At 38.0% G+C, this 17,618-nt stretch overlaps 1 protein-coding gene across 1 annotated transcript; it reads left to right on the top strand.

Moving 5' to 3' along the window:
* Positions 1 to 13,398: 13,398 nt before the first annotated feature.
* Positions 13,399 to 17,115, top strand: LOC115973868 (putative leucine-rich repeat receptor-like serine/threonine-protein kinase At2g24130). The gene is made up of 2 exons (XM_031094106.1): positions 13,399 to 15,922; positions 16,712 to 17,115. Exons 1-2 carry the CDS (start codon positions 13,399 to 13,401, stop codon positions 17,113 to 17,115), a joined length of 2,928 nt encoding a protein of 975 aa, XP_030949966.1.
* The last annotated feature ends 503 nt before the right edge of the window (positions 17,116 to 17,618 follow it).

The raw sequence follows: 17,618 nt of genomic DNA, 5'->3' as shown, positions 1-17,618 counted from the left end.
GCTTCCACTCAAGTCGGTACTCTGGAGTGTCGATTACACGGGAAGAATTGCCATGTGGAGCATGGTTCTAGGGGCTTTCGATATTAAATACATGCCTCAGACCTTCATTAAGGGCTAAGTCCTCGCTGATTTAATAGCTGAATTTGCCGAGCCCTCAATAGAAGCAATAGTAAAGGAGGAACACATAGATGGAAAATCGATTGGCACAATCTCTACACAAGGAGTCTCACGCTAGAAAGTGTACGTTGATGGCATAGCAAACCAAAGGGGGTCCGAGGTGGGGCTAGTTCTAATATCCCCTAAGAAGATTACCATAGAAAAATCATTAAGACTAAGGTTCTTGGCCACGAACGACGAAGCCGAATATGAGACTTTATTGTAAGGAATGACCATAGTGTCGAAAATGGGGGGGGGGGGGAAGCGATGGAAGTGTTCTCAGACTCCAGATTGGTTGTGGGCCAAGTGAAGGGCGAGCTAGAAGCCAGAGATGTGAGAATGCAGGAGTACCTGAGTCAGGTTAGGTGCTTGCAATCGGATTTTGAATTCTTCAACTTGACACACGTCTCTCGGAGTGGAAACATGCATGCGGATTCATTGGCCACTCTTGCCACGTCCTCGGAGCAGGGTTTACCTTGAATCATCCTTGTCGAGGACTTGTACAGGGCATATGTAGTCAAGAAGGGCATGGTTCGAATCCATCAATTCAGAGTGAGTCCGAGCTGGATTGATCCCATAGTGAGCTTTCTTAAAGATGATGCACTACCAGAAAAGAAATCAAAAGCCGATAAAATATGAAGAAAAGCTCTTCGGTTTTGGCTGTCCGAGGATCACAAGCTGTACAAGTATTCCTATTTTAGGTCGTATCTGCTATGTATACACCTCGAAGCGTCAGAGCTACTACTCGAAGAGTTGTATGAGGGAATTTGCGGGAGTCACATAGGAGGAAGATCACTGGTACATAAAGCCGTCACTCAAGGATATTGGTGGCCAGGTATGCAGAAGGAAGCCCAAGAATATGCTAAGAAGTGTGATCAATGCCAGAGGTTTGCTCCAAATATCCACCAACCGGGAGGGGTCCTTAATCCCCTCTCCAGTCCTTGGTTGTTCACTCAATGGGGCCTAGATATTGTAGGCCATTTCCCTAAAGCAGCAGGAAATAAAAGATACCTGTTGGTTGGCACAGACTATTTCACCAAATGGGTCGAAGCCGAGCCCCTAGCCAACATCAGGGACGTGGATGCAAAGAAATTTATCTGGAAGAACATCATTACTCGATTTGGAGTCCCTCATGCCCTCGTCTCGGAAAATGGCCTTCAATTTGATAGCAAGGCCTTCTAGAGATACTGTTGCGACCTAAGAATTACGAACCGATATTCCATTCCGGCCTACCCCCAAGGGAATGGGCAGGTCGAGGCTGTTAATAAGGTCATAGTCAATAGGTTAAAAAAGAGATAAGATGATGCGAAGGGAAGATGGGTGGAAGAGCTGCCACACGTCTTATGGACCTATCAGACTACACCACAACGATCAACAGGAGAGACTCCCTTTTCCATGACTTATGGGGCCAAAGCTGTCCTCCCCCTAGAGACTAGCTTCCCAATGCTAAGAACGGGCACCTTCACTTCAAGCAACAATGATGAACTGCTAGGAAGGAGTTTGGATTTAATTGAAGAAAAAAGAGAAAAGGCAATGATTCAACTAGCCTATTACCACCAGAAACTCAAGCAGGGGTATGATGCCAATGTAAAACTACGGCCACTAGCGCCAAGAGACCTGGTGCTGAGGAAAGTTTTAGGTAATGCCAAGAACCCGTCCTGGGGAAAGCTGGGGCCTAACTGGAAAGATCCATATTGCATCACTTCAGTAGCAGGAATAGGTGCATATCATTTGGAAGGCTTAGATGAGAAAGCTGTACCCCGCCCATGGAATGTAAATAACCTAAGAATGTATTATTATTAATAAAAGCAGTTTTGATTGTACTATCATTTATTGTAAATGCGCGTCATGCAGTTCACTTCTATCCAAGTGTTAAACAGAACCTAAGCCCTGCATGGCTCTTCAAACCACAAGTTTAGGGGAAATTAATAACTTATGACATCTATCCAAGTGTTAAACAGAACCTAAGCCCTACATGGCTCCTCAGACCACAAGTTTAGGGGAAATTAAAAACTTATGGCATCTATCCAAGTGTTAAATAGAACTTAAGTCCTGCATGGCTCCTCGGACCACAGGTTTTGGGGAAATTAATAACTTATGGCATCTATTTAGGCATTAAACAGATCAAACGAATCTTAAAGTGGGTCAGGTCTTTCGAACCACATATGGGGATAAAACTATGCATTCCATAATCTTAAAATGCATATATGTAGATTTTTAAACAGGACTTGAAGCCTAAACAGACCCAAGGCGAATTTAAACCTATACTTATGCGCAGTATACAAACTGTTTGCATGTCAGCCTTCATTACCTAAGATTTACTGCACAGTTTTACCCTTAACACTTAGTCATATTGGCAAAGTATTATTGTAAACTCTAATTGAAGGCACATTTACATTAATTCAAAACTATGCAATAAAATCCAAACAATATCAGGCAAAAGGACAAAGGATAAAAGGAAGAGCATTCACATTAAGTAATAAGGATAGTACAATACGCTCGGACGAGATGTCTTTAAAAACAAAAACAAAAATATACTTCTACTACAAAATGATATTACAAGAAAAACCCTAGGGGCTAAGCTTCAACAGGAGGGTCTTCATTTTGGTCTGGCTGAGAAGGAGGAACGTCCCTGGCTTGGGGCTCAACTCCATGATCCTCAGCCTTTGCAACCTTCTCCTTGGCAGGATCCTTTGATTTGGCAGAGTGTTTTTTCCCTTTGCCTTTGCCTCTGCCTTTGCCTTTCTCCCCCTCGGCTCCCTAACCCTGGTCTGTAGCTTGGCTAGACCCCTTTGTAGTTTCAGCTAACGGGATAGCATCTGGGATAGCCATAGGTTGCTTGGAAGATTCTGGGGCATTAGCAGGGACCTCCCGAATCTCCGGGGGGTAGAAAATGTTTTCAGGTAGCCTCCAAACAGAGTCTGTAGGGACACCCGCAACGTTGAGGGCCTTGTCCCATGTAACGCTACAGTAGTCCCTGCATACCTCTGATAGCTCCTCGGCAAGCCTTACTTGCATTTCCTCCACTCCAAGTTGGAATGTAGCTCTCTTCTCGGCCTCGGCTACTTCCTTGGCCAGCTGGGTTTCCTCCTTGGTCTTCTACAATGCGGCTTTGAGATCTAAGATAACCTGTTTCTCAGTGGCGAGATTGATCTCAATCACGTGCAACTTCTGGTGCTAGTCCTCAGCTTGCTTCTCCGCGGTTTTCAAGCTAGCCTCAGGGCTCAGACGAGCTGATTGTGCCTCCTTTAGCTTCTCAGTTAGCTCGTATTGCTCCTACTTAATAGCCCCTAGTGTTTTCTCTATCTCGGCATGAGAGAGGGCTTCAGCATCAGCCCGCTTGCGAGCATTGCGATACCACTCCTCAGCCACAAAAACTTGCTGAGTAATCTGCCCAAAGATCACAAAACAACATGAGTTAGAACAAAATATGATTCAATATTTATGTGTATAAAGGGATAAGTTGCCTTACCATCGCAAGGTCCTTCTTTAGGGACAGGAAGAGTTCATTTTGCGAGAAACACCTGTAAGCGTCCATATCCCTGGGAAGGAGTATGGGCTACTCCAGGGCTTCAACAATGTATCTTGCACGGTCCCTCTGGTATTCTCGGACCGAGGCATTCCAAGGAATTAGTACCCCCTCCACCTCTAGCCGAGGGCTCCAAGTACGCTGTGCCATACGCACTTCAGCTCTATCCTGCTCCTCGCGGCTGTCCACGGACGAGGCCCTTTTGTCTCAAGGTTCCTGGATCACCTTTTGATACTTTGTGCTATGCCGAGGACCCACCTTACCTTCCTCGAGCGATTCGGCTAACCTTTTCTTTTTCAAGTCAGGGTTAGCCTTTAGGCCAAGGTTGGCGAGGACTTGTGGAGGAGTAGAAGGAAGGTTGGAGGGAGCTTGAGACTTAGTGGGTGCCTTCGAGGTTGACCCTTTGCCCTTGGTAGCCATGAGCTCCTTTAGGCTCTTATTGCCCTTGTTCAAGGCCATATTATCTTCCTCTTCGTCAGAGGAGTTGTTCGGGCAGGCAATCACAAGGGGAGGGGCACAAATGCCGGAGTTTCTGTTCGACTCACCCTCGGCGTCCGAGAGGTTAATCAAAGGAGCCTTTGGATTGTTTTCTTCAAAATAAAACTCATCTATCTCCTCCTCTAATGAAAGGCGAGATGAGTCAATCTCCTCTTCAATAAATGCTGTGGCTTCAGGATAGTCTTGTGGAGGTGGCTGTGTAGCTGGTAGAAGGTTTTGTGGAATTGGCAAGGTAACTGGCGGAAGATCCCTTCGAGCCAAAAATCCTGGCTTAGAGACGTCAATCCGAGCTAACCTTGAACTCCCAGCTCTTATTGATTGGCCAATGTCCTGAAAGACACGGGACAGGGACTCGTAACCCAAAATCAGATGAGCGGCACGCAGTTGTCCGTCCTCACTTACAAAGATCTCTGACCTCAGGAGGTAATTGAGGGCCTGAACGTTGGTATGGCTGAGTCGCAGAGCAACGTGGGCTTTATCTGCAAAACAGCCGAGAAGGGAATTATGGTCAGATTGCTAAAAGGATATTCTCTATCAAAAGAAGATGAAATACCAAGCAAAAGGAATAAAGCTAAAAGGTTAAGTCCCCTTCCAAGGGGACTGATCCTAAAGGTACCACACCTGGATCTCCTGCCCGAGTTGGACAATAAAGATCGTCGCTCCATTCCCTTGAGGCAATCAGGTAGTCATCCTTCATACCCTTATTGGACTTTGGGAGACAAGATATTAGCCTAATGTCCTCGAACCGGGATTTAAGGTAGTAACCCGTACTTGTACATGTGAATCACATCGTGCCACGTGATCCCTAAACCCATTTGCTCGTTCAGGGCATCTACGTAGCCCAAGACCCTAAATAAGTTGGGGGCACACTGATAGGGGGTCAACCTATGGTTAATCAATTAGTCTCGGGTTATCCTACGCATGGGAAGCGTCATTGCTCTCTCTATGAAAGTGATCATGGGAATGACGACTTGACTTATATCTCTATCGGTCAATACTCGGTCAGGGGCAATATTCTAAAACCACCCCCTGTGGAATACGGTACCTAGCCCTAAAATCCTCCATACCGGCTAGTGTGTCTACTAAGCGCTTGAATCTACCCATCTAGATGAACTGAGAGGCCAAAGAGAAAGGCCGAGAGAAAAAAGGGTAATATAAAGAAATGAGAACTTACGGGTACTTGCACAACGATCTCTGAAACTTTCAGAAATTTTTTCAAAGGAAAACTTCTTACAGGAAATGACTACGGAAACCCAAAATTTTGGTGCGTTTTATGAAGATCAGGTGTTGGAGTTCTCTGAAGTTCTTGAAGATTCGTAAAAAAGAAAGGCAAAGGGGGTTTCCTTCAAGGTTTTATATAGAAAGAGAAGATGGAAAAGAGTACTCCCGCTCAAAATACTAGGAGAAACGTCAGCCATTGGATTTGCACTTCGTCGTTAGATGCAGGGGACACAAAGCCGCCTAGAGTAATTAATAGCACCTCGTAAACTATGAAGCATCAGAAATAATCACTCCCACACGTGTGAATCAAAAATCAGTTGGTCTTATCTCTTAAAAATCAAAACCCCGCTTTTTCTCCTTGGATGGAAGGGAAAAATCGGAATTTTGAAGGGCTATTGTAGGGACTAGGGCCCAAAATAATGTATTGGGTCTTGGGCCTTGTCCGAGGACACTAACAAGTCCGAGGAGGAGAAGATAACTATTAAATGACTCCCATTAAAAGTCTCATCAGTGGGGGATGAAGGGAAGGAGGTCTGAGGAAGAACTCCTCCTCGGACACGACAAATGCAGACCAAGTGTGTATTTTAGCAATTGAAATGCACCTCATGAACATGTGAGAGGGAAGGAAACTTAAAATATCTAAGGAAAAACTGCTACCACCACATTAAATGCAGTACAGCTATTTTTCTGGCTGCATTAATGTGGAGAGGATCCCTGAACAGTGCTGCTTTGACTGCCACAACTCACAAAAGGCTGAAAAGGGCATCTGATGGGATGGGTACTCAAGTAGGGATCCAGATGATCAACAAGTGTAAGGTCCAGATGATCAAAAAGGAGCTATATAATGTGGAAGAACCCTCATGACTGGGGGTGGAAAAAGGGGGGAGAGAGAAGACTGGAGTATACTAAACAATCTTAATATTCAATTGTGATCATTTTATTCAGTATACGTTAAACTTTGGCCTTCTCGAACTAAAAATCCATTGACACCGATGTCTTTTATTTGTGCTTGATTGTCTCTTAACTCAATATTAGCCATTGCCCAACTCATTAAGATCTAGTTCTTTGACCCATACTCTACAAATTCATTGTATTGGGCTTATTAGACCAGGACTCCATACATTTGGGCTTGGGCTCCAAATCTTGCCCCTACAATATGTATTTTTCATTTTTTAAATTGGAATGTGATTTCAACTTTGCAGATAAAAAGATGTTGATGGTTAAAGAACCAAAGGCAAAGAGTGATGATTTTTCATAGACTATCAAATTGTCCAAGTTATGGATATTAACTAAATATTGTCACTTAGAGCCTACACTTGTTGTGCTGTTATATGATAGGATGATTTACTCCATTATTGAGGTAGTGACCATAAGCATATTGGGTAACAAGTACATATACTAAACTACATCCAATCAAGAACGTCTTATAAAGTGATTGTTGCCGGTTAAAACACTGTTCTGTCACAATTATCCTACTATCCTCAAACATGAGAGGTTTGCATATACTTATTTATTTATTACACACATAACTTTGACGATGTTAATCAGTAGTGCTCATTTAAAGGTTATATATGGACGTGTTGGGTTATATATATGTGTGGTGTGTGTAATGAGTAAAATATATACGTAGCTCAACAATGAATCCATCAATAAAGGATAAAGTATATTCAATTGATTTTCATATTGGAGTTGCACACAAGACAATATATATATATAATATTTTTAAAGAGTACTAAAAAATTATTTTGGAGTCTAACGGAATTATGAAATTAAGAAATTAAGAGTTACATAAGTTAAGGACTTGCCAAGGATATTAATCCAATCCTAGTATCTTCTAGGGAATATAGTGTGGTGGAAGGACAAATATATAAATTGTAATTCTCTAATCTTTAAGAGTCAATTGCAATGTTTTCATGGACATTATTGCAATTTGTAGAAATCCCAAATACCCTCTCAATATGATTGAGAAAATTAAGGAATAATATTTGAAAGAGTTTCAAGTTAAGACTATTCTTCTAAAGGCATTAATCAATCATACGGTTGAAGATTAAGATTCCTAAGGATCACATGTCAAATCTCTCTTTTGGCTTTACTAAATTCTCATAAATAAGGCATGTCACATTAATAGTTGGTCATCAGAACTAGTAAGTGGAATTACAGGCATATGCAAAACCCTAAACGGAAAAAAGAGAGAGATGTAAATACCTTGGAAGACAACATACTTGCATTGCTAAGAGAGGTACACATCCTATTCTACGTACTTAGAATATATGACTTAAATCAAATAGAAATTTTTTTATGTGTTATTACTTCCCTAAATCTCACATGATTATAAAAATGGTTACAAGAAAATTAAAGCTTTAACTGAAATATTGAATTTATTTTTATTTGTGAGTGTTATATATTAATTAATTAATCATATTTGTTAAATTAGTTTATGTAAAGGGACCATTTCAAATATTGGTTCCCTCAATCACACATGTTATATATATATATATATATATATATATATTACTTTGATTCTCTTTCGACTGAAATTTTCCCTACAGATCTACAAGCTCTTTTCATCTCAATCTTGCATCATTAATATCACTTAACTCAACTTAAACTTGTGAGATTAGATCGAATTATATTATATTAAGGTGTTATTTCCTTCAGCAGATAATATTTTAATTAATTAGTGAAATTAGGAAGGAAGGTTGTGAATCATGAATCACAAATCTATTTTGTTCTACTAGTAAATTTATGTCTTAAAAAATTGCAAGATGTGTTTGTAACAACCCCAGAACGATTTTCATTACATTTGCACTCAGTTCTCCTTTTGTATACGAATTCATATGGAATTGCTAAATAAATAACTAGCTAGTGGAAGGTGATAATAACACAATATTCTCACTTTATATGATGATACAATCCACTTGAGATCATTTTTATCCCTTATGTAGCACTCGGAGGCCGCTACACCACGATGTATGCTGAAGTAGGTCAAATTGTCCTTCACAAACGATAAGATAGAGGGCTTATAAAAATGAAATATGCAAATGCGTAGAAAATTGATTTTAATAACACACAAAAGTAATGTCAATGTTTATATTTAAACAAACATAAAGATAGAAAACTTAGGCAATTGTGTTTCATGACTAGGTATATAAATATTATGTTATTTCAAATTGTCAATGCTTTTTCGGTTTTTCAACACACAAATAGTTTTTTTTTTTTTTTTTTTTTTTTTTTTTTTTTTTAAAAAAGAGAGAAAGTTGCCAATTGCTTGCCTGAAGAATCACTTTTCACCAATGCCCGATCTACTCTCTATTTCTTCTCCATTTCTCACCTCCTATGACCATAACCTACTACTTCTCCATCATTTTCCTTCAGTTTTTCGTGATTTTTAGAATAAATATGGAAGTAATTTTTTATTTAAAAAAAAAAAAAAACAAAACCGATGAGAAAGGTATCCGTATATGCATGAAACCTTGATTAGGGAGTGGGAGAATCGCTTTCATGGCGATACTACGTTAAAAAAAAAACATTCTCTAGTTGTAATTACCACTGCCACCATGCATAAAAATACTTGAGGATTATTGCCAAATCTGCTAGCTGTTCTTGCTGCATCCATAAGATATTAAAAATAATTGTAATAATGATGGAAAAAAAAAAAAAAAAAAACTTAAGCAAAGGAACTTAATCTTTGACCTTCACATGTCGGCACTAAATTTCAACTGGTATGAAGTTTTGGGAGATATGCAACTGGTTCAGGTGGCTTCATATATAATAATAATAATAATAATAATAATAATAAGTGACCCAATATTCATCGATTGCAACTCAGCTATGTAAGGTATCAATTAAATCTTTTGGTTAGTGTGGTTTAGTTGCTGAATCAAAACTTACTTTTGCTACTTTAATATAACATTTGAAATGTCTCGTACAATTGTATTTTTCGTATTTGGTATTCTAAATACTAAATATTTAGCATTTAAAACATCTGATGCTAGTACTCTAATACTGAATTGACTAGGATTTTTTTTTTTTTTAATTTAATTTTGTTAAGTTTTTGAGTTGAGTAGTTGCTAATTGGGTTAGGCTAATTAAAAATGAGAGGGTTTAAGTTTTTGGAAGAGGGAGGCACAGCTCTAAAGATTAAAAAAAAAAATATATAACCAATAAAAACAACATTTTTTTTTCTTTGGGCCGGGGGCCCAAATTTGTTTTTCTTTGGGCCAAGGGGCCTGGGCCCCCTTGGGTCCATCTCTGGTGCTGATTCTACATATCGGTTAGTGAAATAATCAATAATTGTAAGTTTATTGTAACTGACAAATGCATTATTATTATTTTTTTTGGCTGAATAAGACATATATTAACACAAAAAGAGAGCAGACACAAACAGAAGCAGGGGAAGGGGAGAGACTTAGCCATCACCACCTTCCACCAAGCTAGATACAACAGAGAGAGGGGGGATCCAAAACTATTACAAAAATAAGCCCATTGAGCAAGGGAATGAGCTACACAGTTAGAATCTCTAAATACAAAGGAAGCATTCCAACGTACAAAAGAGTTAAGGACAAATGCATTATATTCACACAAAAATTATTGCACTTTCTGTGAAATCGTCCATTGGTTTTTTCTCGAAAGGACCAAACTATCCTCGTGTATCATCCTTAAATGTCAAATAAAAAGGGATATGTTAGTCATTAAAAAATAACAACCAATGAATGACAATAATGTCAAGGGGGACAGTCCAAAAAATACTGTATCAAATCACGAACCTCATTCTTACATTCTTAAATTATTATAGTTACTCTCCACTCTACTCTTGTTTTATCCACTTTTGAGGTTTTGTTTGCCTTTGTTGTTGTTTCCCATGGATGGTTCACGGGTCATTGAGAGCTTAGGTTCTCTATGGTTCTTGACCAACATTTTTTCATCAAAGAACAAGTCTTTGGATTCAACCAGTGATGGAATTGCCACACAAGAACGTATCAATAATGAGTCTTCCAAAGAAGAATCAACCGAACCCATTTCTCCAGTCCTTCAAAATCAGCCAAATGAGTTGCCAAATGATGAGAATTTGGACCCAATGCGTCCCAAATGTAGTGAATTTGTTAATGAAATTGAACCCCAGATAGCCAATCCGGTTGAAAATGAAGTGATGGAGCTCAAAATCTCAGCCGAGAAGGAAGAGAGAAGGAAGACAAGAAGAAGCCAGAGAGGCTTGAATCATAGGAGAAATATTCTTGGAGAGTGGCTTGAATCTAATCATACTGCAAGCATTTGGTGTTGAGACACAAATTCTGAGGCATAACATGATGCGTACTTGTGAACTTTCTATGACTAGTTTAGGCTTAGTTCAATGGGGAAGTGAAAATGTAGCATAGCCTATTAAGTGTTTATTGTTCTTTAACACACCATCATCTTGTCTCATAAAGAGTGATGTTAGATTCCAATGAAATTTGGATATGTAAGAGGGTTAAGTAACTACATAGTCAATTGTAGAGATCTTTAACATGCTTCATATTAGGAAATTGTGAAAAGGGTAAGGTAAGAAAGTTTATAATATACATAAACACGTATGAAAGTATTTTACATCAAAAAATATAATTTTTATTAGAATAGGCCATTTGGATTTTTTAAGATTTCATCACCATCTATTCCAATTTAAAATTATAATATAAAATGAAAATATGGACTTCTCTTAAAATGTACTTTTGAAATTTCTGATTTCTTTAAATCAATATTTTAAAGTAAGAGGTGCTAAATTGTTACAACTTGATTAGACGAATTAAAACTTATTACTTGACTAAAACAACCAAATATTAAACAAAATTTAATTAAATTATCTCTATTCTTCTCCAAATTGGATCCATGCTGTTTCCTGCAAGTACTGCTGGGACTCTTGTCCTGATATAGTGATTAAAATCATAGCATAACAGGCTGGTTTTGGATTGAAGGCTATGGCATGCAGCTTGCTCAGGAGGCTGTTGGCTGAAATTTTCCAAAATGAAAATTTATACTACTACATTGGTTGATTTTTTGAGGGAAAGATAGACGCAGATGAACTATTTGCAGCAAATGTTTTTTTGCTTTAGGAGCTAATTTTAAGGGGTCATCTTAGGGATGCAAAATCAAGAGTTTTCTTTGTACCTTTTTTTATTTTTTGTGTGTGGGGAAGAAGGGGGGGAGCAATTATTCCCATGTAATTTGTTGTACACATGTTGTATCAAATAGAAAGGCAGGAAGGGATTTACTGTAATATTCATATGTTGAAAAGGCAAACATATCCTCTAAAAAGCTTTGTTTCAGGTGATGTTTTTAGGTAGGAAATAGATAAATTTAGCACATATAAAAAGGTAGTTCATCCCTAGGGAAGAGATATGTGAAAAAACCTTGAGTGATGTCTTGTTCATTGTTTAGAATACCTAAACCAGAGCATCAATTTAACCATCAGAGTGTCCTTAGCCGAGGATCGATCTCATGAAGAGGACTTACTCTTTCTTTGCAAGAAAGATCGAGCCACCAACCATATTTTTTCTTGTGATCTTCTACTATTCTTAAATCCACCTCCAAAATTATGTATATGCACACGCACCACGCATGCAATAAGGGGTCATGGAGGATTATTGTTATCAACTAACATACAACCATGTAATCACTTTGAGAATACTAACATTCAGGAAAAAAAAAAAAAAAAAACTATGACCTCAGAGTAACTTCACTCTGTGTTTAATTAGCTTTCCTTTTTGTCTTTTGTCCTTACAGTTAGTTTTCTACTTCTAAATTTACCACCACATCAATCTCTTTCAGTAGGTTATTAGTTGCATGGTGTGCTACATCTTTGTGAGTGCAATGCATGATACCCAAATGAAATGAGGTATGGATCATCTTCTGAACTGACAACAACGTAGTGCTAAAACACATCACTCTCAGACGACCAATGTGCCAAAACCAATACCCCCAATTAATGCCAAATCACCATCCCTAAGCGTGCCTATTACGCTACATTATCTTCCTAAACAGCACAACATCCACTAAATTAGTCCAAACTCACCACTAAAAAAGAAACTCATGTTACCAGAGTACCATAAATGCGTATTTCCCCCTATCACATGAAAGGTAAGTCTTATCATGAATTTAATTAGTGGAAATTACCATTCATGTGAGAGGAGGGAGTATGCATTTATGATACTTTGAGAGTATACAACAATTTTCCATTCGGAAAATTAAAAAAAGAAAAGAAAAAAAGGAATCTGCATGTTCCACAAAGCACAATATTGTCTAATATTTAATTGGTTAAATTTAGAGACACGCTCAATTGCAGATACTCCTTTTGAGAATATAAACAAATTTTTAAATATATGAGAGACAAAAACATATAGAAAAAAAATACACATACAAGGCAATCACGTGATACAAGATATAACTTAATTTGGTAATTTGCCTATGTTCACACAATGATTTCATTATTTTCAGAGTAAAATATAAAATGCAACAGTATAGTTTTTCTTTCTAAAAAAATACACAAAATTTTAATTTGAAATAATAGTATTTATATCCCACACAGAGGATTCACAATGAGCTAAAAATTAGCCAAAAATTTTTAGGTTTGGCCTGATGACCAAGTTTTAGAAAATCTCTCATTAAAAAACTGCAGCACTTTATATCAGATTGTTATTAAAAATTTTCAAAATAATGTGTAAGGAATGTGTGCAACAATAGGTGTGTCTTGTGTGATAATATATTGTTACTCTTAATTGGTATGTGGGAGAGTGCTTACACGAACACCACCATTGCATTTGCTACACGAATCTTAACGTTGCTTATGCGTCATGCCATAGTTCCAAACTTGTTTTGCGGCTATAAATACATCTCCTCCTTCAACAGCTGCTAGGCACAAAATATTAGAGTTCCCAAAGAGTTCAAATTTTTGTAGCATTACAATTCCTTCTTAACATTGGACACACATGCATCTTTCCCTCTCCTTATAAATCAATACCACAATGGGTTTTTGTAAATTTTCCGTGTACAATTTCCTATATTTGGTCATTGTTGTTTTGTTTGGTGTCTTTGGTGAGCAAAATTCTCAGCTTATGAATGACAAAGTAGCATTGCTTTCTTTCATGTCAGAGATTGTTTCAGACCCTGGAAACGTCCTTGAGAATTGGAACTCTTCGGATGTTCACGTCTGCAACTGGGCAAGAGTGAGCTGCAACAATGCACGTGACAGTGTCACAGAGCTTACTCTCGATGCAACATGGCTAAGTGGCACTATTTCCCCATCACTAGCCAATCTTTCTTCCTTGGCTGTTCTTGATTTGTCAATGAACTTCTTTGAAGGTCCTATTCCAAAAGAGTTAGGCTCTCTCACTCAGCTTAAACAACTCAGCTTGTCATGGAACTTTCTTGAAGGGAAAATCCCCTACCACTTGGGATTTCTTCACAAAATGGAATATCTTGATTTGGGAAGTAACAAGCTTCAAGGTGAAATCCCAGAATCACTTTTCTGTAATGGGTCTTTATCCCTGAGGTATATTGACCTTTCTAACAATTCTTTAAGTGGAGAAATCCCCTTTAAGAATGAATGTGGGCTTAAAAATTTGAGTTCTCTTTTGCTTTGGTCGAATAGGCTTGTGGGACATATACCACAGGCCCTTTCAAATTCCACACGACTTAAATGGCTGGACTTGGAGTCTAATATGTTAACTGGGGAGTTACCGTCAGAGATTGTACGTGGAATGCCAAAGTTACAAATACTCTTTTTGTCCTATAATGACTTTGTTGGCCATGGTGGTAACAACAACCTAGAACCTTTCTTTGCTTCCTTAGCAAATTGTTCTGACCTCAAAGAACTCAAATTGGCGGGAAATAACTTTGGTGGGGAAATACCTCCCATTATTGGTGATCTTTCTACCAATCTTGTAAAGCTTATTCTTAGTGAGAATCTTATCCATGGATTTATTCCACCTCACATTTCAAACCTTGCAAATCTTACCCTCTTAAACTTGTCGAGTAACTTATTGAATGGTTCAATCCCACCTGAACTATGTCAAATGGGAAAGCTAGAGAGAGTTTACTTGTCTAATAATTCACTCTCGGGTGAGATTCCACTAGCTCTTGGCAACATTTCCCATCTAGGTCTTCTAGATTTATCAAGAAACAAGCTATCGGGTTCAATTCCAGATAGCTTTGCTAACCTTCCCCAGTTAAGAAGACTCATGCTTTATCAAAACCAGCTCTCAGGAACAATATCACCAAGTTTAGGCCAATGTGTCAATTTAGAAATTCTAGACCTCTCTCACAATAAGATTTCTGGGGTGATTCCTAGTGAAGTTGCAGGGTTGAGGAGCTTGAAGTTATACTTGAATTTGTCTAGCAATCACTTATATGGGCCTTTACCATTAGAGCTTAGTAAAATGGACATGGTGCTAGCTATAGATTTATCCTATAACAATCTCAATGGCACAATCCCAACGCAACTCAAAAGCTGCATTGCACTAGAAAGTCTCAACCTTTCACATAATTTTTTAGAAGGCCCCCTTCCATTTTCAATTGGGCAATTGCCTTATCTTCGAGCACTTGATGTGTCTTCGAACCAATTGATTGGAGAGATACCGCAATCTCTGCAAATGTCCTCTACTCTCAAGCATGTGAACTTCTCTTTCAACAAAATCTTTGGAAAAGTATCTAATGAGGGAGCGTTTTCATTGCTCACCATGGACTCTTTCCTTGGAAATGATGGCCTTTGTGGCTCAATAGAAGGCATGCGAAAGTGCTCGATTAGACATTCTCATCTTATGCTTATTTTGTCAGTTCTTCTCTCATTATTTTCAATTCTCATTTTGTGCATATTTGGGTACTGCCTTGTACAAAGGTCAAGAATCCAATCACAATTGGAAATATTCAATGGAGGGGACTTGGACCTCAAGCAACCTAGAATCTCATATGAGCAACTCAATGAAGCCACTGGCGGGTTTAGTGCTTCAAGCCTAATTGGTTCGGGCCTATTTGGTCATGTCTATAAGGGAATTCTTCGTGATAATACAAGAATTGCTGTAAAGGTTCTAGATACAAAGATGGCTAGAGAAAGTCAATGGAGCTTTAAGAGAGAATGCCAAGTCCTAAAGAGGACAAGGCACAGGAATTTAATAAGGATAATCACAGTTTGCAGTAGGCCAGACTTTAAGGCTCTTGTTCTTCCACTGGTGTCGAACGGGAGCTTGGAGAGGCATCTCTACCCAAGCCATGGATTGAAACGTGGGCTGGATTTGATACAGCTAGTGAGCATATGCAGTGATGTTGCTGAAGGAGTGGCCTACTTGCACCATCATTCTCCAGTTAAAGTTGTACACTGTGATCTAAAACCGAGCAATATTCTTCTTGATGATGACTTGTCAGCTTTGGTAACTGATTTTGGAATTGCAAGGCTGGTTAAAGGGGGAGATGAGAGTGCTAATGTGAAGGAAACAATATCCATCTACTCAACAAATGGCTTATTATGCGGGTCTGTTGGCTACATAGCTCCTGGTAAGTATTTTTCTGCCTAAGCTAGAAGCCTAGAATTAAATATAATTATATTTTTCCTCATGTGATTATGTGTTAGTTTTGTAGTTAGAATTCTTCATAGTGTTTATGTATCAATATGGTTACCCTTACATATTTGCCGTATAAAAGAGTATGAGCAAGTCACAAATCTTTATTATATCATTCAGTTCAACACTTCTTGGCTGGTTTGTGCAAAAAAATTATGTGCAACATTCTGCCCACCACATGATTTGTCAAAATTAATTAGTCAGCTGGTTTTCCTTCTTAAACATTGAATAGCCCCACACTTCTCAGAAAAATCATCAACAGAGTTCTCTGTAAAGTCAAGTAAAATGATAAGAATAATAATTTAATGAGTTAGGACCTTATTGGTTTAAGCATAGTATATTAGTATTCGCTGTACTACAAGATTATTTGTTCACAATGCTAGCAATAATTACAACGTAATTTAATGAGTTAGGACCTTATTGGTTAAAGCATAGTATTCACTATACTACAAGATTATTTGTTCACAATGCTAGCAATCATTACAACGTATTGCATGTCTTGGTACCCGTTTTCCATTACACCGAAAGTCTCGTAAGGAAATGATGTTTCATACTAGGATAAAATAAATTAAGGAAACTGCTAATGCTATTACTGTTTTACTAAAAAAATTATTTACAAATTGATATGACAACGATTATAATTGATGTCACATTTACAACATAATAAATAATTTTTTTTACTATCATACTAATTGTGCTCTTTAATCAATTTATCCAAATGCAGAATATGGATTGGGCAGAAGCGCTTCACCTAAGGGAGATGTGTATAGTTTTGGGGTCCTTTTATTAGAAATCATAATGGGAAGACGCCCTACGGAAGTTCTTATTGATGAAGGCTCAAGCTTGCATGAATGGGTTAAGAGTCACTTCCCCCATAAGCTGGATCCCATAGTTGAACATGCTCTTGATAGGTGCACCCCATCAGTCATGCCAAAGGAATACACCAAAATATGGAGAGATGTGATTCTAGAAATGATTGAGCTTGGCCTAATGTGCACACAGTTCACACCTTCAACTAGACCAACCATGCTGGATATAGCCCATGAATTGGGAAGGTTGAAGGATTATGTCTCTAATCCTTCCTCACTGCTAATTAAAGAAAAACCTCCTAACATTGATGGTTTTTAATTGATTTGTTAGAATTATGTGCCCTCAAAAACCAATTTTATTTGATAATAAATTTCTTTTCATATATTATTATTATCTGTATTTTTCATTTTTTAAATGTGGAATGTGATTTTAGCTTTGCATACAAAAACATGTTGATGGTTAAAGAACCAAAGGCAAAGAGTGATGATTTTTCATAGACTATCAAATTGTCCAAGTTGTGGATATTAACTAAATATTGTCACTTAGAGCCTACACTTGTTGTGCTGCTATATATATAATAGGATGATCTACTCCATTATTGAAGTAGTGACCATAAGCATAGTGGGTAACAAATACATACACTAAACTACATCCAATCAAGAACATCTTATAAAGTGATCATTGCCGGTTAAAACATTGTTCTATCACAATTATCCTACTATCCTCAAACATGAGAGGTTTGCATATACTTATTTATTACGCACTTAACTTTGACGATGTTAATCAGTAATGCCCCTTTAAAGGTTATATATGGATATGAT

Source organism: Quercus lobata, chromosome 2 (genome assembly GCF_001633185.2).
Source record: "Quercus lobata isolate SW786 chromosome 2, ValleyOak3.0 Primary Assembly, whole genome shotgun sequence".
Taxonomy (NCBI): domain Eukaryota; kingdom Viridiplantae; phylum Streptophyta; class Magnoliopsida; order Fagales; family Fagaceae; genus Quercus; species Quercus lobata.
This window is presented reverse-complemented; position numbering and strand designations above follow the sequence as displayed.

Bases quoted from the DNA above. Each gene is read 5' to 3' on its own strand.
- LOC115973868 (XM_031094106.1), top strand. From the start codon at position 13,399: ATGGGTTTTTGTAAATTTTCCGTGTACAATTTCCTATATTTGGTCATT. The intron at 15,923-16,711 runs GTAAGTATTTTT...ATCCAAATGCAG, and splicing joins TGTTGGCTACATAGCTCCTG to AATATGGATTGGGCAGAAGC.